The sequence below is a fragment of the Larus michahellis genome, chromosome 3 (assembly GCF_964199755.1).
Source record: "Larus michahellis chromosome 3, bLarMic1.1, whole genome shotgun sequence".
NCBI classification, from domain to species: domain Eukaryota; kingdom Metazoa; phylum Chordata; class Aves; order Charadriiformes; family Laridae; genus Larus; species Larus michahellis.
In genome coordinates, this window is record NC_133898.1 from 28,044,180 (window position 1) to 28,071,763 (window position 27,584).

General features: G+C 38.7%; 1 protein-coding gene across 50 annotated transcripts in view; it reads left to right on the forward strand.

Annotated features, from left to right (window-relative positions):
• ESRRG (estrogen related receptor gamma) overlaps positions 1 to 27,584 on the forward strand; it is a 405,634-nt gene that overhangs the window by 237,978 nt on the left and 140,072 nt on the right. Inside the window, exon 1 of one of the 50 annotated variants that reach the window (XM_074579387.1) lies at positions 2,959 to 3,179. The exons of the other annotated variants lie outside the window; for them this stretch is intronic. Coding sequence (XP_074435488.1) covers positions 3,124 to 3,179 — 56 coding nt within the window. The 5' untranslated portion in view covers positions 2,959 to 3,123. Of the gene's footprint in view, positions 1 to 2,958; positions 3,180 to 27,584 lie in introns of those variants that run through there. 50 annotated transcript variants of the gene reach the window in all.

The window sequence follows — 27,584 nt, forward strand, 5'->3', positions numbered from 1 at the left end:
TGCTGTAATCTTTCTTATCTTTTTTTTTCCCTCCCCCAAACTGATCGGTAACTGTGAAACCCAAGTTCAAGAATGTAGCTGGAATTCCAGGCCCCAGTCTGGTGGAGGTGACACTTTCAGTCCCAGGGGAAGAAGCCAACTGCTTTGTTTATCAACATGCAAAGTACAGCACTGTATTTCTGGTTGTCCAAGCAGCAGCACTGTCAGGGAAGAAAGCCGCTTGCTTGGATGAAACATGGTTGATAGGGAGAGGAAAAATGTATTATTTGGGGGTGTAGAGGAGGGTGGGGGACAACAAGCCAAGAAGGTAGTGAAAACTATGTGAACATGAAAAGCAGGGCTGGAAGACAGATCTTGAGAGAAGGAAAAAGACCATCATGTTTTCAGCACCCGAATATAAATACATGATCTTAGGAGGTAATGAACAAAAGTAGAAATCAAGCTAACCTGTGCTTTGCTAAGTTTCAAAATGGGTTAGCTGACGTATTTTAAGGTGTATTCCAGGGAACATAATACAGAAAAGTGACCATATCAAATTATTCATGTATAGAGATTCATTATGGGTGATTTTTAAATAAGAAAACACATACATGTGAAATGGTTTGAAGGAATTTTAGGACAAAAATATTGAAAAATAGCAATTTTGGGCATAAATCTACAAATGGACACTCAGGGAAACACTCAGTACAAACAATATATTTGTATTTTCACGTTTTGCCAATGTGCACGTTAATCAGTTTGTAGGAACTGTATTTTGGGTTTATATAGTAATACAGATACCTATACATAAAGACATCATAATCACATTCTGATTTGATTCCAAAATCCACATTTATCAAATTGTTACTTAAAGAGGGCGTTCTAATACTGTAACATGATTAAATGCCTCTCATTTAAAAATTTGATAAAAACTGATTTTTTTTTTGTCTCTGACGTTTCTAAAGAGTGCTCGGATTTTACTCTGCATTTCAGAGCTTTTTAATTCACTGCTCACAAGCGAATTTACATCTTAATTACAGAGTTCACATTTAACAATATAGACAGCATAATGCTACTGGTAATTAAGCTTTTACTACCTGCTTTTATACAGTAGTCAGAGCTGTAGTTTTGCTGTGTGACTTCCAATTCCTAAACTTGCATGTATTTATACCAGGTTTGTAGGAAGCAGGCCCAGTCTTCACATAAGATGAAATACATTACATTGGAATCTCTCTGCTGTAAATATATATAAACATATCTATTGAACTTACATATTCTGGAGTTAGGTTCTGTTCTGTTACTGTATTTATTTCATGAAATGCTGTGAAACACATTTGGAGAGGGCATTCGTGTTCCCATTTGTGAATACTGTTAATGCATTCTGAGGGTGTGCACTGATTTGTTTTGATCTAAAAGATTGCAATTTGCATCATGTTAGGGCTCCAGTCACAAAAGATTTTCTAAGAGTTGAGCTGAATTATAAAAAATTGTGGTCTTGACAGTGTTTGTTGTTTTTTTTTTTTTTTCCTTGCCAGAAATAGCCTGCATCTGTTTTCACTGGTAGAAGCAGAAACACTTTGAACCTGGAAAATAAGTATGGTGTCTTAGTTGTAATATTAAGTAAAAATAGTAGCTTTGGAGAGGAAAAAAAGGCACCTCCAATTCATTACTGATCCTTTCAAAACCGGGTGTGTGCGCATGTGTTCCAGAGCAAACAATGTCTTTAAATTTGAGTGTGGTCATTTTCTTGGAACAAGTTTAATCAGGGACCTTTCATACGACACAGATGAGCAACTCTGAGCTGGCTCTAACCAGTGGTTTGCTGGAACTGGGCTTGGTGATGCTTATGCAGGCATACACGCAGGGCTATGTGTTATATTTCCCATTTAGTTTGGTAAAATTTAAAAAGCCCAAATCTCAAAACACTGTGGAGGTCTATGTGCACTCCCAGATTTACTAATGCAGACCTACTACAGTGCAGTCCTTATCTTGTTAAAATGAAGCAGGCTGAGATTGTCCACTATAATCCCTCCACAGTTACAGAAGAAATTGATCAGTTCTGGAGCTTTTCTTTCTCTTTACTGTATCTAAATATATATATATATATCTCTCTAAACATCTAAAGATTGTCACAGGGACATACACTAAATACAGCCATGTTAGGATGTAGCTAACCTGTAAGTGAACACATATACTTGTATACGTTTCCAGTTCCACCCAGGCTGTTAAGGAATGGATTTGAGTTGCTCGTTTTGTTAGGAATGTCCTTTTTTAGTAAGCACAAAATGAGGCTTTTAATTTTTAAATAGATAATTATATATTTAAATATATATTTATGTATTTATATAACCTATATCTATATTTATATATATTATACACAATAAAATCCCAGCCCGCCCTGCCCCCCGCTCCTCCCTCCCCCAGCAACTCGGACGACAATGAAAAGTTAAGTTACCCAGAAGCTTCGGCAGGCTGCACTTGATGATATTATTATTATTATATTTTTTTTTTCCTCCCCTGGCGCCGAGCAGTTCCAAAGGTTAGGGAAGCGGCGGTCAGGAGCGGAACGCCGAGAGCCGAGCCCGGCCGGCCCCAACCGCCACGGCCAAACGCCGCAACCGGCAACGGCGGCGCAAACTTCATCCTCTACCTCTTTACGCGCAATCCTTCGCCGCCTTAACCGGGAGCCTCGCCGAGGTGTACCTGCCCAACTGCGCTGGAAGTTCGGGCCGGCCTGCCCGGGCAGGGAGGGCGGGCCGGCAGCGCGGACATGTCTGCGGACTCTGCCCCGGCCGCTGCCGCCGCCGCCTCAGGCCGCTCCCCCGGCCCCACCCCTCTACCTGCCGCGCGGCCCGCGCGCCGGGGCCGCCCCGGCGCCCCTGGCGCCTGATTGGCCGCCGCCCCACCAATCCGCCGTCCCCCCGGGCCGGGGGGACTGCATATGTAAAGCCCTACTACATATTCATGAGCTCCGAGCGGGGCTTTAAGTCCTTGATTAGGCGGGCGGGCGAGCTTTTGGTCCCCACTGGCCGCGCCTGCCGCCGCCGCCGGGCCCGGAGAGCGGGCGTGCCAAGTGCGCTGCGCTCGGCCACGGGAAACTTTGCTTTACCGCGGGGGCGCACGGAGAATGGTCGCCGGGCGCACATGGATTCGGTAGAACTTTGCCTGCCGGAGCCGCTCTCCCTGCACTACGAGGAAGAGTAGGTACCGCTCCCCGCCCCCCACCCCACCACCACCACCGCCGCCTGCCCCAAAACATGACAGGCGCCTAGACGCCGCTGCAGGTAACGCTGTGCCGGGGCCGCGGGCGTCAGCCGTCGCGGGCGCGTCGGGCCCGGCCCGCCCCGGCCCGGGGCACTGCTGCGCGGTGGCGGCGCGCCGGAGGGGGCGGGCGGGAGGCGGCCGGCAGCGAGGAGCGGTGCTGTCGGCGGGCGAGCGCCCGGCCCCCGCCACTCGCAGTCTGACAGGTGCGCCGGCTGCCCTGCCGGCTCCCTCCGGCTGTGAGGCGGCGGCGGCGGCGGGCGGGCGGGAGGGACGGAAGGAGCCCGCGCAGCGCTGGGGCGACGGTTGGGAGCGGCCGCGCTGCCCCAGGGTAACGGCCGCCGTGCCCTGAGGTAGCGGCCGCCCTGCCGCGGGGCGCCGCTCCGGACGGGCAGCCTGAGGGACCAGGGGGGTTGTTTTGTACTTTTGCAGGGGGCCGTGCAGCGCGGAGTGGCCCTCTGCTCCTGCTGCCTTCTTTTTTTTTTTTTTTTCTTTTCTTTTTTTTTTTTTCTCTCCTCTCTCCCCCTCTGCAAATGGCAGCAAAATAGTTTTTAGCGAGCCGCGGTTCTTGGCTGACACTTGAGAGCTACCTGGCGGAGCGTCTCCGGCAGAAAGCGTGGCGCCCGAACAAAACCGGGCGGTCTGGGGCTGACGAGTGGCTCCTGAACTTGATTTCAGCCCACAGCCGGGATTAAATATTAGTATATCACGGGAGCTGTCACCGACTCATTTTTCTTTATGTCGAGCCACTTACGTAGCCGTGCCTTCGTATTACGCTGAGGGTGACAGTAACACCGAAGAAAAAAAAAAACAACCCAGCTCATGGCCAGCGTCGCCCTAGACGCAGTCTGTGGAAAGGCTGCACGGAGAGGTGACAGTGTATTATAGGTAGATGCCCACTAGCTGTCCTTACTGTCTGCATATTGCATTGGTATTTGTAATTAAGCCAGAGACGAAAAGTGAATTTCGGTGATTGCCTATTGGTGAAATAATACGGGAAGTAACAAATAGCCTGTCTCGCAGGAATACAGTTTGGGAAGGGGAGGCAGGGAAACCCACTGTAATGTTCCGGGATAAATAAAAGGAAATAAACAGAGGTAGGATGTCCTCTCAGATGTGGTTTATAGGTCAGTGCACTGTGAGCTGCTGTGTAGTGTAAGAATAGCTTCATAAATGTAAGAATGCAGTTTCCACACCTTTCACTAACAGTGACACATTTTTTATAAAATACATTAAAAGATGATAAGTTGGGGTGAGGGGCTTTTTTGGTGGTTGTTCACCCCCCTTCCGGCCCCCCCCCCCCCCCCAAAGGAGCTTGCTTGAATTTACCTTCTTACAGCTAATTTGAATGATTAGTTTAGATAAGCCTCTTACAGTAGATGCATTTAAATGAAATCGGGGCACATGTCTTTTTGGCTCTGGTGCAAGATTCAAACTAATTTTTTTCTCCCTCTTTGGCTTGATTAAAAGTCATCTTAAAACGCTCCCAATATATTGTCCGAGCGTAGGGTTTGAGGCACGTGTGGTTGAGTGGACACAGAGAAATAACTAACATTCAGAAACATATCTGCTTCTCTGTCTCAATTAATAAGACCCAGAGTTTTACATGTTACTAATATTCATAGTAATTTTGTTTTGACTATATATTGTCACATGCATATGCACATACAAACATAAGGACATACAAAATAAATATAGTAGTTTCTGCAGTTCTTACGTTATGGATGAGGGCAAAGAGGATACGAGCTAAAAATTGTCCGAACATTTTGGGAGTGCACAGACATCTGTCTGACCATCACTAGCTATGCTTTGATTTTAAGGCAGAGCATGTTAAAGAATGCAATAACTTAACGCCAACTGCAACCTTGGCTTTTTGCTTTTTCAGCAATAACAATAACACTAATAATTACTAATAGTTAATAAGCTAACAGATGCAATAAATATATCTGCTCATTTTGACATATGTGTCAGTTTAATCATTCTAAATGAATCAATGCGTTCATAATGTGAAATCTCCTTCAACCTCTGATTAAAATGTAACGTTGACTAAAGGATTATAGAGCGGACTTAATTTTACTGACTGTTTTAACAGTTGTCACAGCTGTTGGAAGAAGGAAAGGCAATTGAAACACTCCAAAAAAACGGGGGGGGCAGGGGAATGACACGACACCGGGACTAGTTTAGTAAATTTAAGCACGATCTCTGAATGCCAAACATAGAAAACAGGAGATTTGTAACTCCAGAAAGCTCCTGTGCACTATGTACGTTTGCCCTTTGTGGCTCACTGTGTTTCATTAATTTGAACCCTTAGCAGTTTCCCTGTTTTCTCCATTTTAAAATGTACAACAGCGTTTAAATGTGAATCAAATTCAGCTGTTACAGCGTGCATAGATTTTCATTTTATGGTGCAACAGATAAAATACACAGATGACAAAAAATGTTGTCTAGGATGGCTGTAACATTTAAAAAGTGGACATAGGCATCACATCATGTTGAATACTTAAGTGCAGTGATGGCTGATATACACATTTTATATTTTTCTAACCATTCGCATGTTGTATTGTAGGAATGGTCTGTGGAGTCTGCCTGGGTTCTGTTTGTGTACGGATGAATATAAGCGTGTGTGTATACTCACATGCATCAACACGTAAATATATACATATGCCTGCGGAAGGCGACTATATACTAAGCATAGAAGAGTTTATGGCAGTTTCACTCCTTAAAACATTCTGGCATAGCTTCTAATTCCCAAAGAATTTATTTTAGGAGCGTCTTTTATTTGTAAAGGGAGGAAAGGGGTGGACCGAAGAACGCTTCTTTGTGAAGTGGGAAGCAGCACTTGATTCTGCTCCACGGTTTCTTTAACCTCATGCATTTGTCTTATTAGATAGCTATTTAAAGTTATTTTTAAGAAATGAAGCCCAAAGTTAATATTAATTCAGAAGTCTCCGGGCCTCCGTACCCGGTGTGCAGCTCTGTGTTGTGAAGCCAGCCCCCAAGTGTGGGTGAGTGAACAGACCCTGCCTGCGTTCTCCCCCTGGGCAGCAGGCAGGCCTTGGTCCCTTGTTCCCTCTCTGTTTCCGGTCGCAGGTCTTGGCTTTTTTGGTTTTGATAGACTGCTGTCAAGTTTTTAAATCCTGCAGAAAGTATAAAAGGTTTGTGCTGAAATGCCCGTCTGACAGCTTTTCATTTACTGGGGCTTGCCCCTCTTTTAGTGATGGTTGCTCATTTTAATGTGTTTATGGTTGTGCTCTTTTATTTACTGAGCCTGGTGCGTTGCAGCAGTAATTAACCCGTGTTATTAGCAAAGCCCTTGTGGATATCCATTAATTCTCTTGAATGGCTGATCATTTTTTCTGTACTTTTTTTCCCCCTATTTTTTCCTAAGGCACGCTGTCCTTTTTCTAACAGTCCTTAAGCTTTAACATTTCCTACAAATTTCTTTCTAAACTGAGGCGGGTAGAAGGACACCATTCCCATAGTTCCATAATAAAGAATAACTATTGTTTTAACAAACTGTTTTCAAAGATGCTAATGGGAAGCAAAACAACTGGGAGAATCTGTAGGGAATAATTTATTTAATTATTATTTTTCAAAACACATGCTTAATGATAAGAGAAGAGATAAGCATTTCCTTAGCTTTTTTTTTTGTCTCTACATTAGCTGTTGTGAATATTTTAGCGTTCATATTTTAATCAGATTTCAACTTACTTAATAGTACTTTGGGCATTTAAAAAATATTGAGCCAGCAGAAAAATACTTGTGCTTGCACTGCTGAGAAAAGATAAGGGCCGCCTCATTAGCCAACCCTACTTTTGCAATTAATTTCAAATACATGGTGCTATTCATCAAATACGGAAGGTAACTTGTCTATGATAATATTTAACAATACTTGAAGCCTACTTTGCTTAGAGTAGCTAAAAAGTCTGATATGTCTATTCTTACAGATATGTCAGTCTATATGCTATGCTGCTATTTCTGTATGTTACAGAGCGAAATTATGATAGACAAATTATAGTATAAAAATATGAATTATTTATAAGTGACATGATTATTCATTTTATGGAGTGTTTTTAAAGGACTGGCCCTTGACCTGCAGGGTGGTTGCTTGTACCCCTGTGTAAGTGTAAGTAGGAATGAAAAAAAAAAACCCCAAACACGTACTTGAACCTTTCAAGGAAGTATCTCAAATAATTTTTTTTTCCTTAGCATAAGTGAAATGCATAGGATAAGTAGGAAAAAAAAAAAAGGGAGGAACTCTTGCTCCTGTTGAAGCTTAAAGAAGCCTCTGTCTATAAGATAAGCTTTGCTATGAATTCTTTTTCATAGCAAATTCATGGAGGGAAAAAACAATAAAATGTTGATCCGTTACAAGTGCATATGAGCCTCACGCTACCAAGCTCTCTAGAGGAAATCTGTGATTATGCCAGGCCAGTTTGTTCAGTTTTTATCTCTTTTACATCCACTGGCCTTGTATTAAATTGTCATTGTCCTAAAGCACGAGAGAGAAATGAATTGCATTTCTCGACATGCTCTGACAGTGAAATATTTAGCCTCTCTGTCTCCAATCGTACTCATATGTATGTTTGATAGCGCAGGGATGACACCAACAGTCGCTGCAGCTTGACATTCCACTTATTACATGTTCTTTTACATTTTGTGTATCCTCTTTTACTTTTAGTATTGAGTTAGGTAATTGTACGTGCATACAGTCATATCTGTAGAAGCATGTATATGTGTGGTTTTATTTTTTATATATTTGCATTTTATGTGGAAATCCTGTGTTTATGCACAGCAAGTTTTGAGTTCAAATGCATGTATATCTGTGCATGTGTATGTGTTCCTTATGCAATTTGTGCAATGTACATCTATTATTGTGTGTACGCACACAGATGTGTATACAGTAAATGTACGCAGAGCTATATAACTTCCCTCTATGCAGTTGCCTGTCAAAAACCTGCTGCTTTTATGTGTTTATTTTTTTCTTATCCATGAGAAGAGAGCTGGCAGCAATGTAGATAAAATATTTGCACCTGATTTTATATCAGATTCTCCCTGTAATCTGGCATTTCTGTATTTGTACTCAGAGTTTTGCTTTTAAAAGATGCTATATTTTTTTTATAAAAATTTCCTCTTCCAAGTAATTTACATGACTAATATTTATTCATATTCTTCTAAGTTTTGGCTCTCAATGAGAGAACTGTTTTTTCAGCTACATGTGTCCTTGGACACACCGTTATATTTACATTTAAAGAATATAATTATTTTTTGGGGGGGAGGCCTCCTACATATGGTCGTAAATATAAATCATGATGTCTTTAGACAAAAGTATAAAATACACAATCCATTGTAATGGTCCTTAGTCCTCACCAAAAATCCTATAGTTTATTTGTTAGGGTTTGCCTGTTCAGAAGTAAAAATACTGTGAAAGATTAAAGAAAATATTAGATTGAATTATGTACTGCTATTTCAGATAGTACTACTTAATTGTTATTTTTAAAGGATTCTGGTTTGCCTTTTCAGTAGCACTTTGGAGAGTAACTTCGATAGATAAGGTAGAACATTGTCTTTTGACGTGTATGTCTAATGAAACGATTTATATATTTGCTGTGTTACAGAAGCTTTAAATCTCTTGGGTTTGTTTACATAATGCTTGTAATGTTTTTCAATTAATTTACATTTCTTTCAAACAAAGAAGGGCTTTTCTCTTTGCTATTCTTTAATATAGCAGGTTTGCATTAAAGGGAATCTTGCCTAATTTCTAATTGTCTTCCCCTTTTAAGGAGCATAGCTTTTTAATCAGAGCATCATTTCCCATTTCTTTTAAAATTGAAATAAATTTTTCTTTTTTTCTTCAGCTTTCTGGACTTGCTAGTAAAAATCTCTATTAACATCCTAATGAAAGTTAGAGCACTATAGGTACTTTCATGGAGTGTGAGACAAGCATATGCTGTTTTTCTTTACTGCTGAATGTCTAATTCTTACGGTGGGTCTCCATTCTGAATTTGTGTGAAATCGAGATGGAATTTTCTGAGTTAGATCAAAGTAATTTACAAGGTAAAACAAAAAATACTATTAGAAATATAAATCTCATATTTTTCATGATGCTAACACAGAACATTAAACATGAAATTGGAGAAGGGTCTCCATATACTGCAGAAAGTTAGTATAGTATATCAGGGTGTAGGAAATAGAGGTTCCTTTTCCTCGGTCTGATCAAGCCATTTATAATATCTCTGTACAGAATTGTGGACAGTTATTTATACGATAACCTACTGAAATATGATGAGTTACCTCTATGCATGTGAGAATAGTCTAAATATATCCTTTTATCATATATTGAAAATTATATTCCCTCTCCCTGAGTAAAACCTATTTGCAGATTTGAGCTGCGGTCTTTGTGTGGGAGGGCAGATTCTGAAACCAAACTTTAAGATTGAAGTGATTTGATGTTTTTTAGGTTATTAGTCTGTAGGTTAGCGTGGATGTCTCTTACTTCTCTGTATCTTTTCATGTTGCTCTAAGTGAAAAAACCTGCACATCTCCTTTTCATCATTTTGATTGGAACTACATACCATATGTAATGTGTTTTGGCAGCACTTACCTAGCCAAAGAAAACAAATTAATATTAGCCATGCTGAGGGGTGTCAGAAGTATCACAGATGTGTCGATTTAGCTTTGCTCCATCACACACTCTTCCCTTAAACAACTGGTCAAGCTGTCGCAAAATGTAGTGTTGGCTACAGCGAGATTCTAATAGGTGTGATCAGAGATTGATGGCTTTGGCAAGCTAGAATGAGAAGATGATGGGGAGTTGCTTGTTTTGAATGGTCTCAGAAAAAACCCAAACAAAAGGGAAAAAAAAAAAGGAGAAAAAAACTTTTTTAAAAAAGTAAAAATATAATTAAAAAATTTTAAGCCAATGCCCCCCACCCCCCGCCAGCTAGACATTGAACAATTGAAAGTCCTGCAGATGTAGAGATACTGGCAAGTGTAATGAAAAACTCTATTTAAAATGTAGTGCTAACTTGTTCCTGAACATTTCTGAAATTCCTTCCCATATAAAGGTGCCAGGACGGGTGGGGAGAGGAGGAGGTGGCTTGTTTTATTCAGTCCATCCTTATCGGTGATACCGTTCTTTTTTTCCCCTTTCCCCCTATTTCTGGGTTTGTTCCTAGAGATATTTTTGGAAGAAACACTTTTTTTAATGTCATATGTGAATATTTTTAAGGAAATATAAGACAGGAAAATCTAGTAAAGAACAACAGTTAACAAAATGGTGAAATCATACTCCTTTATGTAGTCGTAGCTGTGCTCTTAGTATAGCTAGTTACTCGTAGTTTGTGTAATTCTCCATTTATTGAAAATGCAACAGAGAGAAAGGATCAAGTAATTTTCTATGTATTCTTTATTTACTTTTAATTTTTTTTTGTCTTCAGATTGGCTGCAGGATTTGGTTCCTGTCTTTTCGGTGGATGAGTGCCGGTGTCCTTTTATGTTGAAGTTAGTATTTTCTGGCTTAGATTGACTGCGATATGCTCAGTTGACAAGTATCAATGCTAAAATATTTTTCACATTAATTAATTTCAGAAAGTCTGTGAGGTTTTCTTTAGCATAATTATTTTACCCCCTTTTTTAAAAAACAAAAAAAAAGGAGAAAAAGCATCTAGTAAAAATAAAAGCTAAAACTCATGTGCCATCTTAAAAACAAAACAGATTTAGAGTGTGTTTGCGAAAGCAAATGCACGTGGATTGCTAGCAGAATTATCTTCAGAGAATGGTAAAATTCTTACGGCAAAAAGTGGATTGTTTTATTATTTTTTTCACCATGGTAGTTTAATGTTCCGTGAATGCAAGATTTCCTCTGCTAAATTATATTCACTTTTCCAGCAGTGAAAGAATTCCCTGGCAATGTTCTCATAGCAGCCGTTAACGTAGTGGGACAGATTAGATGTTTCGAAGTGGCATGAAATGCCATGTCTTTAACCAACTGTTCCCATGAGCGTTAAAGGGGTGAAAATGGGATTCCCAATAACTGAGTAAAGCTCGCGGGCACCCCATCGTTCCTCTAGCAGGAGGTGACTGGGGCCCAGTTGGTGCTGGGTGATATTTAAAGAGCTGAGCAGCCACTGTTGGTGGCTGACATTAGTATGAATGACACCTGTCCCATCAATCACCAGGCCGCAGTGTCACAGATGGAGAAACAACAATCGGCTGAATTACCCGGCACTGCACACTTGGCTTAATTCAGCTCATTGTTCTCCTACAAATCTAGAGGATGGCTGGTTCTGCGCCGGGAGTCCAGACCCAAGCACGAGATGGGCTCAGGTGGTGGCACGTGCCTGCCCTTTGCTGCTCCATCAGAGGTATTCAGCAAAAGGCTGTCGGTGGGTGGGGGCGGTGGGAAGGGAGTGCTGCGCACGGGGACTGAAGCTTCAGCTTCTAAAGAAGGCTGTAATTAATCAAGGGCTGAAACTCAGGATTTCTCCCGGCGTTCCAGAACTTTTCATTTCGCTAGCCGAAAGCGCCCAGTGCGCAGCCAGGTTAATTTAACTCTTCAAATACTCCGTTGTAGCTGTCATTCTGAGAAGAATGAAAGGAGATTCCGCACCCATTTCCTTCAAAGCTGTGGCCCTTCTGAAGTAGTCGATCTTGTATTATTCCTCAGTAGCTAGCACAGAAAATCCAAGGCACCGAATGAAAAGGAGAGTTGCTGAGAGGCTTATTTGGGGGGAGTGTTGTTTTTTGGTTTTGTGTTGGGTCTTTTAATTTTAATGCCAGGCGAAGGTTGGATCATGAGAAATCACAATCTTGTTCTGGACAAAACCAGTAAATGCATTTAAATGCCTTCAGACACTGTAACCATTTTCCTTCCTTTCTTTCTTTTTCTCGCCCGTTGCAAATCGGTGACAGTTCCTAAAGGACAGGAGAATAAAATAAACAGAAAAGCAAACAGAAATTATTTCTCTGCTCTTAAGTCGTGTGTCAGGTATGTTTTGAATGCGTTTGAATCCGACTGCTTCCATGCTCTTTTCCAAGTAGGACCTGCGAAATATTGAGATGGAAGTGATCATTTTTGTGTCACCAAATTTTTTTCTTCCCCGCCCTCCCCCTGCCTTTTTTTTTTCTCCACGCATCCCTCTTGTGTTACGTGCTATACAGTGGCTGTATTTTTGTTGTAAGCTAGTTCACTGCTGGTGTTTTTGTTACAACTAATGTCAAGCAGAAAACCTGTAGCATGCCAGAAACAAGCCACAATATATTGAAGACACAGCTTGTGTTTGATTGTGTGTAAATACAGTTAGTTAGTTGCGTTTATCTGATAGCCTGGCAGAAAGAGAGAGGAGCAGTACAAACTGTTTTCAGTAACTGTGCTGTTCATACACCTGATAAGATTGAGAGTGCTTTCGAACTACTGATATGCTTTGAATAAGAAAAGAATAATCACATCCACTGGCACCGGCTTATCAGGAATGAAGTAAAATGCCAGCACTTTTACATTAGCAAAAGTAAATGTTTTAGACACTTTGGGCCTTTTTTCCATTTAAATTAAATAGCAGGGTGCTTTTGAGTGTGCTGTAATGAATGGAAGGATTTATTACCTTGACAAAATTACAGGTGAATGTGTTGAGAGAGGAGTCCTCGGCAACAATAACAGCTCTTTTGATAAGTGGCTACACGTATTCATGCTTTTGGTACAGAATTTAAGTAATTTCAACCTTTCTTGCTCTATGAAGTGCAGTGGCTAACTTACACACTGCAGTTCTTCAGTGTAACATACTTTTGGATTTTGTAATATACTGGCAACGCACTTGAAATTCAGCATGTAACATGGCTGTTCATAAAATAATGCTTGATCATTTACTAGTATGTCCTCCACCTTCACTTGCTGTGTATTTTTGTGTTCCAAAAAGAATATATCTCGGAGTCTTTGCTGGGAAGGCAAGGTATGATTCATCATTAACTTAGCCCAGCAGGTATGAAGCATGCTCGGATACGCTATTATCTTCTCGAAGTTTACAGATTTTTGTTTTTGTCTTTTTTTTTTTTTGATTTCCAGTTTCGTTTTCTTTCACGTGCCTACAATTAATGTTGGGATATTCAAATTTGATGAATGATAGTGCAAAAGCAGATTTGATTGATTTTGGGTTATTATTGATTACTGTCAATGAGATCACTGTGACACTCTGAAATCAATGGTATGTGATTAAACCGAGGCACCACTGTTCTATACATTAGGCAGCAGTTGGGAATTTAGGAACTAAATGTTCACAAGCTATAAATTGAGAAAATGTTCTGATTTAAATAGCCCTTTGTTTGGCATTTACTCACCAAAATATGTTTCTTGGGGAAGTTAGTTTTCCCAAGTGCAGGCTTTCAGTAGAAGAAAGGTCATTGATTTAAGGTTTATTAAATTTTAGCTAAAAACAACTGGCTCCATTTGGGTGTAAAATAATTTAAGTACTTACTGCAGGCAACCTTCATGCTTTAGAGCTGTTGCTCAAAGGTTTCATTCTTCTATGAAGATGTCAACTGTAAATATAAAAATGCATCACTGAAAATGTAATGGTTTAAAGATTCAAACTGAAATAAAAATTCCTGCCTGGGGAAAGCACTATAATCAAAATAAAGTAGTCTTAACTTTTTTTCTGTGGAGGCCATACTTGAAAAGTGCGCTTGAAGGCAGCAGGTAGCAAGGTTGGTAGGGAATGCCAATTTTTAAAAATAAATTTATTTATTTATTCTCCGCCACAGATAACGATAGCTTAGCTTTGGAATCAGCAATACGCTCCAGACACTAATAGTAGACAATATGTAAGCTGCTACTGCTTCTGAAATGTGGTATCCTGGCACTTAAGTCAATTTTGTAATCTGGCAGAAAATCCACCTGGCAATATTAAAATGCAGCTTCTGAAGAACTTTATTTCTGAAAGCTTTATATGTCTTTTTATATCTTTTTAGCATATATTAAATTTCTTAGGACCAGTGGCCTGGATGACTGCGGCGGGGCTTCCCCCCTGCCCCCACCCTTTTTTTTTCCCCCCTGTTACTTTTTAAAAATGTGTGGGACTTGCAGATTAGGTAATGCTGGAAGAGGAATAATGCAGATGCAGCTGTTTGACAAAATTACTGTGGGGTTTTTTCTACCATTGTTAGATAAGTTAGCAGAGATTTTCCAAGGTATGAAGGACAGCCTGCTGCCAAGCTCTTGCATCTGTCTTAAGAAATCTTTTGCTTTTACTGGTAGTGCCTGATTCAAAAATAAATGGAAAGAATGCCATTCATTTCGGTAGATTTTGGATCAGTCTCTATAATTGATTTTAAAAATGAATTATTTGGTAGTATTTTAAAAGAAATCGATGAAGAAATGTAGCCTGTGTCCAAGGATTCACTGCCAGGATGTGACATTTGCACCAGTATAGAGTTGCCTAAGGGAGTGTGACCAGGAAATACTAAGATTACCCCATAATATTTTCTGTGTGAGCTTAAAAGCAGTGTTGGCATTATGCCAATATCTTCAGTGTTGTGTTGACTGAGGAGGAGGTAGTAATCCTTCTGACAGAGATGGTAAGACAAAGTGAAACTGACCCCTTTTTTCCTTGGTTTTACATCTGAATTGCAGGAGAGGTTAAATTTATGTAAAGATTGATTGATCTTGGTTTGTTTCTACTGATGAATTTTGGATGAAAAGCTGTAACATGGAGTGCATATGCCTCCTTGATGCCTATTATGTTTCTATATAGGCAGAAGCACCTTGGTGTTCCTATGCAGAATTAAAAAGTCACAAAGGGTTGTGGTCATGGACATTCAGCACATCTTTCCCCGTGAGATGCAAAATAAGTTTTAATAGATGGAGAATTGCCTTGACTGGCCTCCAACCAACATTTTATTTATGAAAAGGTTCATATACTGTTTAAGAGATATAGGAACTTGGCTCTTTGACAGAAAGCATTTTTCTGCTTTCTCTTTTGTAGAAGGAAATAGGCCAAGGTGGCATAACAGGATAAAAGAGTCGGAGAGAGTTCACTTTCCAAATATTCTGATGCTTCTTTATGTTATTCTAGTCATATAAGGAGTACCTTAAAGTAAGTGTGAAAGTAGTATGTCCTGTCCTCCATTTTGCACTTCTCTAGTGCAAGAATTTGTTGTAGATAACAGTGCCTACATCTGAGTCTTTGAGTCAGTAAAATGGCACGTGATTCCTATCCCCGATCTCAATGCACAATTTGCATTGATGTGTTTGCCACACAACGGGTTTCTATTGTATTCAGTTTTCCTTTCCGTGATTTTCTTATTATCTCTGGATGTGAGCACTTTATAGTTCCAGACCCATTCCTTTAATCACAGATCAGCTTAGCCATAGGTGCATTTTACCACTGGGGTAAATGGGAGAAAGATCTGACTTTATAGCCTTTTTTTTCTTTTTTTTTTTTTTTTAAATGTGTAGATCAGCGTTAAGATTTGTTTAAAAAAAAAAAAAAGCTGTTTCTGGAACAGTAACATTTGCATTTCACGTGAAAATGTGTTAAAGGAAGTTTCTTGGAAAATCTGTAAAAGCCTGTTTCTGTAAAGGTTCTCAAAAGGATGCTTTATCAAGATTCAGTATTTCTGCTAGAGGAAAGCCTATTATTTTGTTAGGCGCAAAGGAAAAGGTGAGTTACACAGCGTATATTTATAAAGGTTGTGTCCGTGACATTTGTCTCTTAAGATTTGCTATCTGGAGAAGAACTCCAAGAAAAGCCAGGCATGAGGAGATGAATATAAGCATGTGCACTTAAAACCCAGTGTTAACTTTTGGTCAGCTAGCCTAAAACTTTGGTTTACTAGCAGAGTAAGGAAAATTGAGGCATGCATGTCAGTTCTTCCCTTTTACACTTTTTGCATAGCAGTTGGGGTTTTGTTTCCACTTTAGTGGTTGGTTTGGTTTTTTGTTGAAGCTGGTGAGGATTGTCTCAGAGCAGCACAAACCACAACCCATCAGCAGGCTGCTGGTTAGCAGCAGGTGTGAACAACATAAAACAGGATTAACGCTGAACCAGAGTGTGCACTAAAAACAGAACCCCTGCCTTGGTTTTACAAGGGCAGTAAGATAGAAGCACTCTTGTCATGTTTACTAAACAGTGTTCAGTGGACTGAACAGTGTTCAGCTGCAGAGAAGTAAATGCAAGAATTACTATGTATTTGTGATTTTTAAAGATGCTTTTTCCTCCTTTAAGAGTAGACCTCTGTTAGTGCTAAAGCAGAGGCATAGAGGCAACTGTCAAGGTATTCAAAGTTAGTGCTTCAGTTTTTCCTGCAGAGGGAAGGGAGGATGGAATGTCAGCATTTTGCGTTTAATTTTTTTGGTCATTGACATAGGGGAGCAGGTAGATTGTATTGTCTTTTTGAAATTACATCTTTACGATTTAGGGTTTAATGTCTGCTTATTTCTTCTGTACACACTTCCTTTAAAAAGGCATCTTTTCCATTCCTTGGCATTTGCATATTTGGGAGCTTTGTATTTATTATATCCATTACATCCAGCATCAAATTCTGCCCTCACTTATGCACTGTATTAAAAGTTAGGGGGATACATTTGCAGTGGAAGCAGAATTTACTTGTTGTTTTATATTAGGATTGTTTATAAGCTACTCCCTTTTCCCTGCCTCTATCAGTATATTACCTGACCAGAGAAATTTTCATGCTTTAGGTAACGATGTGTTTAAGGTGACATAATTTTTCGTAAAAATTGTGTGTAATTTTACTTGTTTGGTTGTTTTGTTTTTTTCTCTTTCCCATTATTCCTGGACCAGATTTTGAAAAGAGGTTAGGGTCTATCAGGCTGCATTTGCACATATATGTAGTTTGATTTGAAAAAAAACACTAACAAAAAACTCCAAGCAAAATAAAACAACCCCCTCCCCCCCCCCGTTCCCTCCCCCCAAAAAAGCCAAACAAAACCGCAATCCACCAAAAACAGAACTCATTTTTCCTGAAGCATTTTCAGATGTCCTACAGCCTCAGCCGTAGGAAAACTCATCAGGTCTTCTGTTTGCAGAGCTCTAATGAAAATTCGATCCTTTTGAAAATCAACTTCATGGTATTTATATCAAGTCCAGTTTAAGTATAATTATATCTTCTTTCCTATGATGCTCTCATGGGATGAGATTGACAATTACTTTCCTCATAGAACAGATTGAAGTTTTTTTTTTATCATTCAGTGTTCTCTAATCAGCGGTAACTCCTTGTAAATTACCAGATTATGGATACGTATTTAGGCATGCAAATTTTTTACTGAAATTCCTTTATTAATGATAGCTGCTTTTGTAGGGTCCAGATCCTGTCTTCACAGGCACCTGTGCAACTCAGCTAACTCCTTTTGCTGTCTAGATGTCCATATGCAACTTTTTCTTTAGAGGTACAGGTCTGATTTTTGAGGGGGTACCTCGAGCTTCAGATGGTGAGGGCTTTGCTTACTCCTGTTGTCCACATAGCGATGGCAAGCATTACACAAGCAGGAAGATTGCGTTCCAAGTTTAAATTTGAAGTGTAAGAAAATTGAATAGGTTTGAGAGCAAAAAATAGTCAAGAATTAATATATTTTCTAAAATACCTTTAATAGTCACATCAACTTGTTAATTGCTGGATTTAATAAATCCATTAAAAGAAATTATTTTAAAATAATAACTAAAGTGTGCAAATATGTCCAAACCAGAAACAACCTAGAATCAGTCTTGTGGCCTTAGAATACGAATTATTTAATTCTTTCTTCCCCTATTTTTTTCCCCCACATACAGTTAAATACACAAACAATTTCAACGCTGAAAATATGTGATCAGTTGCAATCATGAGTTCTGCTGATGAAAACAGAAGGCTTAGGAATTCTTATTTTTTCATTGTATTAACTTTCTACCAGTAGTGAAACAAGCTTACCAATATAATACACTTTTTGAGTCCAAGTTTAGTTCTATGGTTGCTGCTCCAATAGTGTGTGTGTTCCTGTTGTGACAACCTGGCAGTGGCTCAGAGGTTTATTTTTAAAGAGGGTGTTCCTGCATGTTCAGAGTTCTGGTCGTATATTGTTGTTGAGAAAACAGCTTATATCATCATAGTGAAATCGTGACTTGTGTGATAGCATTTGTAAACTGAGTGTAAAGTGCGCTGTTTTTACTGTCTCTCTGTGATGTTGTAAACTAGTTACTATAACTTCAAATGCTTTTCTGAAGCTGGTAGTGCATAGTTCATGATTTCTAGAAGTTGCTGGTACCAAAATCTATAGCATAATTTTGTCAGTTTGCGTGTATGATCCCTAGATTCTTTCACCTTTTATTTTCTTTTTTTTACTTTTTTTTTTTTCTCTTCTGAGAGTTGGTAATATAAAACCTTAAAGTTCAGGATTTTCAAATAGGACACATAAGCATACAGAAGTTGTGCTGCTTATCCAAAGTTTATCCGAAGTGCTTAACCTCTTTGGCCTCAAAATCAGTCTGGGCATGCCATGAAAGCAGTCTGTCCCTTGAGGTTTTCTGTAATTCCTGGCTTCTGACAGGTCAGAAATAAACAAGAATAAACTTTTTGATAATGCTGCTATGTCTTCTCCCTGGGCTGGATGAAACTAGATGCTGTATTATTATGTTTATTATTATTTTGAGTCCCTACTCAGTGTGTTTAAATCTCTGAAGAGATAAGTTCCTGTTTGTTTCAGGCTTTAGTTGCCAGTTTGGACCAGTCCTCCTTTACCCATACAGGTTTATTTACAGTCAGTTTCTTTTTCCAGTTATACCAGTATGTTCAGAGGGAGCAGAATCTAACACAGAACATGTCTCGACTTGAATTTTTTCTTTTACCTTCAACATCGTGTAATTGCTTATTCTGATTTAAAAAAAAAAAAAAAGATATTTTCACTCAGTAGTTGAGTGTAATTGCAAATCAATACCGTATGATTTACCCCGTTATTATTTAGTATTTCTGTTGTGGTAGTATATAGACGCCCCTGTCATGCTACTGTGGTGTACAATGTGTAAATACATAGGTAGTTCCTATTCAAGAGCTTTGATGGCTACAAATACAAGCAATTAATGAAAGCTGCAGAAAAGGGCACAACATGCTTTTCCTTTTTAATATGGCCAGTGCAGCCATACTCTGTATGTCTGCATATAGAGTTGAGTAAAATTTGTGCATAATTTTGTATTTTTAACTTAAAATGAAAGTATTAACTTCAAGCTAACAAGGAAGTGGGGGTTGTTTTATTGTAGATCAGCAGAAATCTACCTGGTATCTGAGGGGAGAGGTGGTGGTTTCCTCTATGTCATTTCAGAGAAGGTGCATTTAATGAAAAGGAGGTACAGTGAAAAAGCCCCGTGAAAGGGAGACAGACCAGGGAGCAAGGCAGGCTGCTGTCGCTGGCGTAGCACAAGGGGCAGGAGAAGAGGTCGGAGAGGCGAATCTGGACAGTGGGGAATTGCATAGAGCATCTAACCGACCGCTTACATTTAACACCTTTATTCAATATGATTTTTAAAAAATGTCCTTGAAACAGTAATTTCAATTCATACACTGAATTAGTTGCCTGCTGACTTGAAGAGAGTATGAAGTTAATCACTTCTGCTCATTTGGACAGCAATACATTTTGTACAAAAAGAGTAGTTTCTGTGGTACAATGCTATTGATGCTAGTCAAACTCTGCCAGATGTGTCACTAGATTTATTTTTTTTCTCAGTTTCATGTGTTCTTGCTCAAAACGCATATTATAGTTTTTTTTCTTACTGTCGTCTTCACCATGTTTTGCCCAGTGTTCCAGAGAGGAAAGCAACATATTAAAATGTTAATTTTTTCAGCCAAGGAGAGACTTATTGCCTCAGCTTTTGTTTGCATTTTCCCTAGAAGTATCAAATCTTTTGTAATAAACTATTAGTTTTATATATCCCCTGAAATTGGAAGCAGAAAAAAATCAGTCAAGGAACGTAGTACACAGATGGAAACTGTATGCTGTATAGCTGCTAAGACTTCACCTAAAAATTGACCACGTATGAGAAGACACAGATTCATACAGAAAAATTAGAACAATTACCTGTGAAAGGGTAGAGGGACTTGGAAACTGAAGCCGAATAAAAATTTTTTTGAATTAATGAGTTTAAGATCTTTATAGGACTTCAGACATATTTTGTTTTATGCGCGCCGCTCGGGGGCTTGCTGGGGAATAGAGATGGACTTTTCTCCTTTAAGGGAGGGGGGGAAGTGGTTCTTATACACTCTAAGTAAATTGCATTTTGGTTTAAAAAGCAAATAAGCATCTGGTCATTTAACTAATTCATATAGTACTGTATGTAAAGGTTTTTTCTCCTCTGCATACTGCTTTCTGCTACACTGATGATAATGTACCTGGAAGGAAAAGGCAGTCCAAGCTGAGGCAGCCAGCGTCAGACAGGGCGGTCTGCCATCTGTCCCACCTGCTGCATTCATGTGTCCATCTGGTTACTGCAATAGCTCATTGCGGGCTTCAACAGAAGAACATTCAGGCTGAAAAGAAGGCAGTGTGAATTATTTAGGTAGCTAGTGTAAATAAAGAGAGGGGGAGAGGAGCAAAGGAGGGGGGTTGTGAGAGGGAGAAAGCACTTTCTTACTCCTAGATGCTTTGGAATGTGTTAATGCATGAGAGCATTTGATTTGCATATAGATTTAGATGTATAGATCATTGTGAAGATTACAAGCCAATGAGTTTTATCTAGATTTAGATAGCTCTCAGCCTGGTTTGCACATAAAATATAGCCAGTTTCAGGAGGAGAATCTTTGGGGACTTTAAACCTAAGTGAAACTGATGAAATGTAATGCTTTTAGGTATTAATTTAGCAGAAATAAAATATTTCCTTTAAGGGCTTTCTGTGCCCTTTGTTAACCAAGAATTTATAACTACTTTGCATAGTCAGTGCTTTATACACACTGTGTGGTTTTGATTTGGTTATAGTTACATTTGTAGTCATCTGTACTTTATTCTAAGAGGAAAAGCAGTTGACAAATGTTTTTCCTTTCCCTTTTCCCCTCACGTTTTTCAGGTTAAGATTAAATCCAGTCATCAAATAAATACTTTTCTAGCTGTCAATGTATATATTGTTATACAGACAAAAATATATATGTTTTTGTACCTACATAAACATACATAGAACATTAAATCTTTTTAGATTTTTTTAGTGGGTGTGAACAAACAATTGTTACAGTGGCCTTGAAAAAAATAAACAGGTTTATTTTAAAGTTGCTTGCTTGAATTTCAAAATTACCACCAGATGGTTTAGACTATGGTGGATTATTGCTAAAATTGAATTAATTTTAGAAAAGATAAAAATCATTAGTGCTAGATTTGAGCATAGGAAATTAATTTGCATTATTCTGTTGTAAACATTTTAATAATATAGTGGTGTGTCAGATTATTTTTTTTAATGTATGAAATGTTAGCCCAATGTGTGTTTAAAAAAAATAAAAGGTTGGCTTCATATTTGGATATGTTTCCTGATGGCAGATTCTTCTTACTTTCAAATTTTAAATGTCAGACTTTCCTGGACCAAGGAATAAAACCAGGATCATCTTAAGAGGAATCCTTAAAACTGTGGGAGGGTTTTGTGTCATTGTTTTGCCTGGTTTTAGATCTGCAGAAGAAAGGGACACAGCATCTTGAAATCCCAACAGCTTGGCTACTTCTCTAAGATTTGCATGAAATTCAGCTGCAGCCTTCAAAGGGATTTGAGTGGATTGGATTCTTTAAGGTTAGTCCATGTCAAACCTATTAAGTTCAATTCACATGCAAAACCCTTTTTACGTTTTTTTTTAAGCCAATAAGGCTCTAGCGACTATTAAGATGACATCGTGTACTTGCAGTAGAACGTCCATGGTAATGGATCACCCTACTGGCACGTGTAACTAACCAATAATCCACTTTGTCATCTTTCAAATTAAAAGGTTCTGTGTCCTGTATCTTCCTCAGATTGAAGAGGTTTTGTTTGCAAAAGTTGAGATCCCGGAGACTGTTTTAAAGCATCTGAGTCAGTGTGAATATCCATTTTCCATCTAAAATGTCATCCCCAAAGTTACGTGATCCCCCCATTAAATGAAGATTAATTTAACCTTTAAAAGTAACTTAAAGTCTGTGTTCTTAACTTTCCAGGTCTTCGAGTTCTCGTTCTCCCTGTAAATTGACTCCACTATTAAATGACTTTAGGAGTAGAGTGTATGTTCTGTGGTGAATCAGGAAACAATTGCAGGGGAAAAAATGATGAAAATATTTTATGGTTTATAAAAGGATTAGTGGCTACTTCAGAACTGCAAGGACATGACTTTCAAAGAAGAGTTTAATTTTTAATTTAAAGGCCAACTGAAGGAATTCTATGCATCATAAACACTTAGGCCAAAGCATCTAAATGCCATGTGTGGAATTTTTGAAGTCCACCAGCAGGCTGTGAAAGGGGTACCAAATGAAGACACTTTGCCTCAATAAAATATTGTCAGAATAAATGGATAGTAGTAGGAATTTGATTTAAGGAGGGAACACCCCACGTTGTCTGAGGTTGCTTCTCATCCTGGAGTTTTCTGCCCTATGTGGGGTCTGCAAGATTTGCCCTTCATTTTGTGAATGCCCATGTATTGTTATGCTTCGGTTTGAAGATTTGCAAAAGTTTTTATTCCATGCTGGCCAGACCCTGTAACCAAGTGAGCCGAATCTTGAAAGCACTTGTGTGTTTACTGCATGGAATCAAATTTGACTGCTTCCACAGTTGCTGCACTGGCATCTGGGTCTTCAGTATCTAGCAGGATGCTGGATTCAAAGTTGTATTCTGATGTCACTCAAACTCACTGAATTTTGTTCAGTTCTAAAGATGTAAGCGAGGAGGAAGTAGTGTCTTTTCCCTGTACTTTTTCCTCATCACGGTGTTTGAACTTTACACTTCATGCTCAAGGAAGGCACTGCTTTCAGTTAATGTTAAGGTCAAAAATGGTTGATTTGTGTGTACTGGCTGAGAACAGAGTATCTTCCATTGACTTAAGGTTCCAGCTGCTCCCAAGTCTTTTAAAAATATACATTAATTAGAACAGGAAAAAAACATTTCTATCGTTTACATTTCAAGGAAAGAAGCAAGCATCCCATGACACATACTTCATGTTTAGAATGCTCTTTTTTCTAGCGAAAGCTGAAGAAGCTGTTCCTTAAATGAAACACTAATTTTTGGGACTTGATCCTGCAAAGCTAGCATGCAAAGTCACTTGATACAGGTAGTAAATTTCCTGGCTTAAGGGGTCAGTGGATAATAAACCAAAGCCTTTCCAGTTGCTCTGGTTCACTTGCATCTTGCATAACAAATATTTAGATTTTCCCAATAAAAAAAAGAATAAGATTAAAAAATACTATAATAAACTGTCTTGTGATTGGCTTGCTTGTTTGTTTGTTTTAAGTTTTCAGCATCTATTTAAAACTCTGAAGTTGCTCTGACCTATGGTCAGAATTCTTCATTGTGTTTCATGACCTCTGAGAGTAACTTGTTTGAAAAGTACCTAAACCAGGAAAGTTTTAGCAGGTAAAAGATACATGGATAATGGAATTTTGTATTTGTATGTAAACTGATAATTTTTCATCTAAACATTCTTTATTGATAACACTTAAGCCATTCAAGGTCATGCAGAGCTTGCAGCTTTTAGTACTGATACCTTGTAGTATTAATATGGCTATTTACAGCATTATTAATTATATGGGCTAAATAGAAAATACCAGTGTTTATGTTGGCATTTGATAGCATTCCATAAGGCATGCTGTTTTCCTGATATTAAGTTAGTGAATTGTGGTGTTATACGTATTTTTCATGTGTTGATATGTGGGGAGGTAAAGTTAGTATTTTGCTGAGGGGTTAAAGGGATAAAAAGGCTGTCTAGATGTGTGAATTCTCTTTTCCTTGGCACGCACAACTTTGTTGTTGAGAATATTGTAAATATCTCGTTGAAGAGTATAGTTATGTGGCAAGAATTATCTGTGTTGTCTGGTGGGGTGGTTCTTCTGGCAAAAGAGTGATTTGCTATCGTATTTTTTTAAAGTGTTGTAATAAATACAAAGTGCCTGTATTGATACTACTAACTCCAGGTGAAAAATAACAGATTTGGCTACAATTTTTTTGCTTTAACAACTTTAGGTTCTAGTAACATAAACAGAGCTAGTCCTTGTTGTTTATACTTGTTGGCACTCCCTGAATGGAAAGGAGAATGGGGGGAGCTGGGCAGAGGGAGAAAGGTTAAATGGCAGAGAGGTTAAATTGCTTCAGTGTCAGATTCTCTCTAGAAAGGCAATGAGTTGTTTTAAGGATTAGTTTGGGAAAACTTGAATTGAATCCGCTTCTGTGCTGGTCATATATTGCATCGCAAATGTTGCCATTCTCTTATTTTTCGTAAAAAGAAAATTTACTTTCCAAAATGAGTAGAGAGCACCGGGTAAATCTTAAAAAGCAAAGCAAAACCACAAAGGCTTGATGAGCTGCCTGTGTTTTACCTATGTTATTTTATTGGGAGATTCTTAAAACTTTAGAGCGGATTATTAAAAAAATACATATATTTGATTCTTATATTATGATTGTTGCAGAATACCAGAGAAGTGCTGCAGAAGTAGTTCAGTCGTGTTAAGAGGAGATGTAGTTCCTCAGTTAAAGGCTGTACCAACTTCTAAGGGAGTCTCTGTTTCTTCCTGGTAGAGGTCTGTCATTGCAGCAATGTAGTTCTTGCAGTAAGAATCTTGCATCCTATCAGCTAGTCTTAAATATTTTCTTTTGGAAAACCCTCACCATATGAGCTGGGAGTCCAGGAGGATGCGTGTACAGTCCCTCCTCAGAAAAAATGCGCTCAATCTGTTTCAGACGAGTTCCCCGAAAGATGGGTTAAATCAACTGATTGAGCTGATTTTCTCTCTTGAGGTGATATTTTATTTATATGATAAAATGCTTGGAAAGTGATTAATTTGTCAGGGGAGCATCTTGTTACTGTAAATTTGCCGAATGTGTAATAAAATTGCCATAACACAGATGGGAAAATGAAGATCTCTTAAAATGAAATAACTGAGCAGTCTGCCTACATTTTCAGCACTTAAAATTAACTTAGTTAAATTTCTTTGTCATTTTTACCCCCGGAAGAATGCAGGCTGGGGAAGATTTGTGGCAGTTGTGGTGTGGGTTTGTGTGTGTGATGGGTGGAGGGCAGAGGAATGGGCTGTGTAGTTTTCCTTCTGCATCAGAAGGGACTGATAGATTTATTAAATTTCTGACAGGGTTCCTTGATTAAGTGAATTTTTAGAAATTAAAATATACAGGTCAGACACTCCTTCCCAGTAGCAGAGAATTTAAGAATAGGGGACCTTTGTGGGCAATTACCTCAAGTCAGTAAGATGCACGTGAAGTAGTGCTTTTGTGCTAGTTTGTGCAGGATTGCTTTCAAATGACAGCTAAATAGTGTAACACGCTTAGTCTTTATAGCAATCTCTTATTGTATGGAATATAACTTAGATTATATAGGGGTATTCTTGAAAGAGACCTTACCTGTCTCTGGGTTGCAGTGTGTAACAAGTGAAAATAGCATTAGTGAAGGAACAGTGCCTTTTATTCATACATTTTACTACTGCCTGTCCATCTGTCCACTGGAATGAGCCACTTATCATGCTTCTGTGTTTTTCCCTTTCAACTTAAAGAATTATGAAAGGAAAATTCAATTTTTCGTGTCCCTTTATGACAGGTAGACTGGAGACTGTGGTCATTTGGATTAAAAACATATCCATCACCACAAGCTGACAGGTTATTATTATGTCTTCTTTGAATATATGAATTTTATCCCTACACGTTAGAAGTCTAAGAATGGGAACTTTTTATATAAATAATTATGCTGGTAGTGATGTACTGCATACTGTTGCCATATTTTTTCACTTTTACAGCATTCTTGGCCTTATCACCCATAACATAAATCTTAGGCTCTCATATTTAATACAACCTGTAGGATGACCATGCCCGTATAATGTACAGTCAGCCAATCCCACATCATCATTTGACTATCATTATTTGTTGTCCTATGACTGATTTTTCAGCTGATGTCCCGTTTTGGATTTGACAGTATGTTTGATGCAGCCATCTAGGGGTAGATGAGAGTGGCCTCTTTTAGATGTTCCTGCTGATCTCCACAAACACCCTCGGTTTATTAAGTTCCCAACTATGGGCAGTTAAAGTTTTGAATATATTGGTGTTATCTTGGTTGCTCATAATTTATTTTTCAGAACTCCAGGCTATTCATTCCGTGAAGCAATGGTAATGTGAAGACTCAGTTGCTGTCAGACCCTCTACTGTGTAAAGAACCAGTGAAGGAGTGGAGCAGATTTGATGTATATTCTAGGTAGAGCAGATGCTTAGTGAAATGCAGGTGGATTTTTGTTCCAGACCTTAGTCCTATCATGATTTAAAGTTTAAAGCCCAACCTGGTAAAATTATCATTTAATGCACTCCCATTAACTGATCAGGGCTGATATGCAGTTTGCCTGGTACCCTGAGCTTATGCTGAAACTAGAGAGGCACAGAACTCAGGATCAAAAGTGTGTGTTAATATACTTTTATGGTAGAATGCAGTTCTTTCTTCGGGCCAGTCTTCCTGTCGTTGCTTACCCAAGGACAGGCAACTTAAGCAGAACTTTTAGATCTACAAGAAATAAATATTTGATCCACATTTTATACTGCTGAAATAATTGAAGCAAGTCTGCCATTAAAATACAGCTGAAATTTGCAGTATGCAATATGGAGTAATTAATGCTGATCTGTTCATGTAAAGCTTTTCTTGGACATGTCTCTCACAGAGTTCTTACACAAGACATGACTACAGGTTCAGTGTGTAATAATTGCAGCATATTGATACGATTGCTTTATAATTGCAGGTAGCAACATCCTTGTTCTGAATGTAATAATTGTGCTGGTACACATTTGTTACTTTAGACAATTTTTCTGGAATATGCTGAATTTCCTTCTTTCTTCCCTGTGACTCCCACCAAAATAGAAGGCAAAAGATAAATGAGTAGAAACCATATCAGGCCTATCCTGCAAACTTGCTCGAGTCATGCAAACATTTTAAAAGTGAAAGCCTTTACTTCCTGACCTTTGCTGCTTATATCCAGAGGCAAATCTCTGACATGCAAACCCAGTGGCATAAATAGGTTTGAATTACACATAGTAATATGTGAAGAACAAGGAACTGTGAAAAGCCAAAAGTTTATTTATTTATTTGTAAAAATCTGTAATCACACATTAAAATCCAAGACAGAATAGAAAAGACTTAAGCTGCATAGGTTTTGCTTCTGTACATTCTCTGATTTA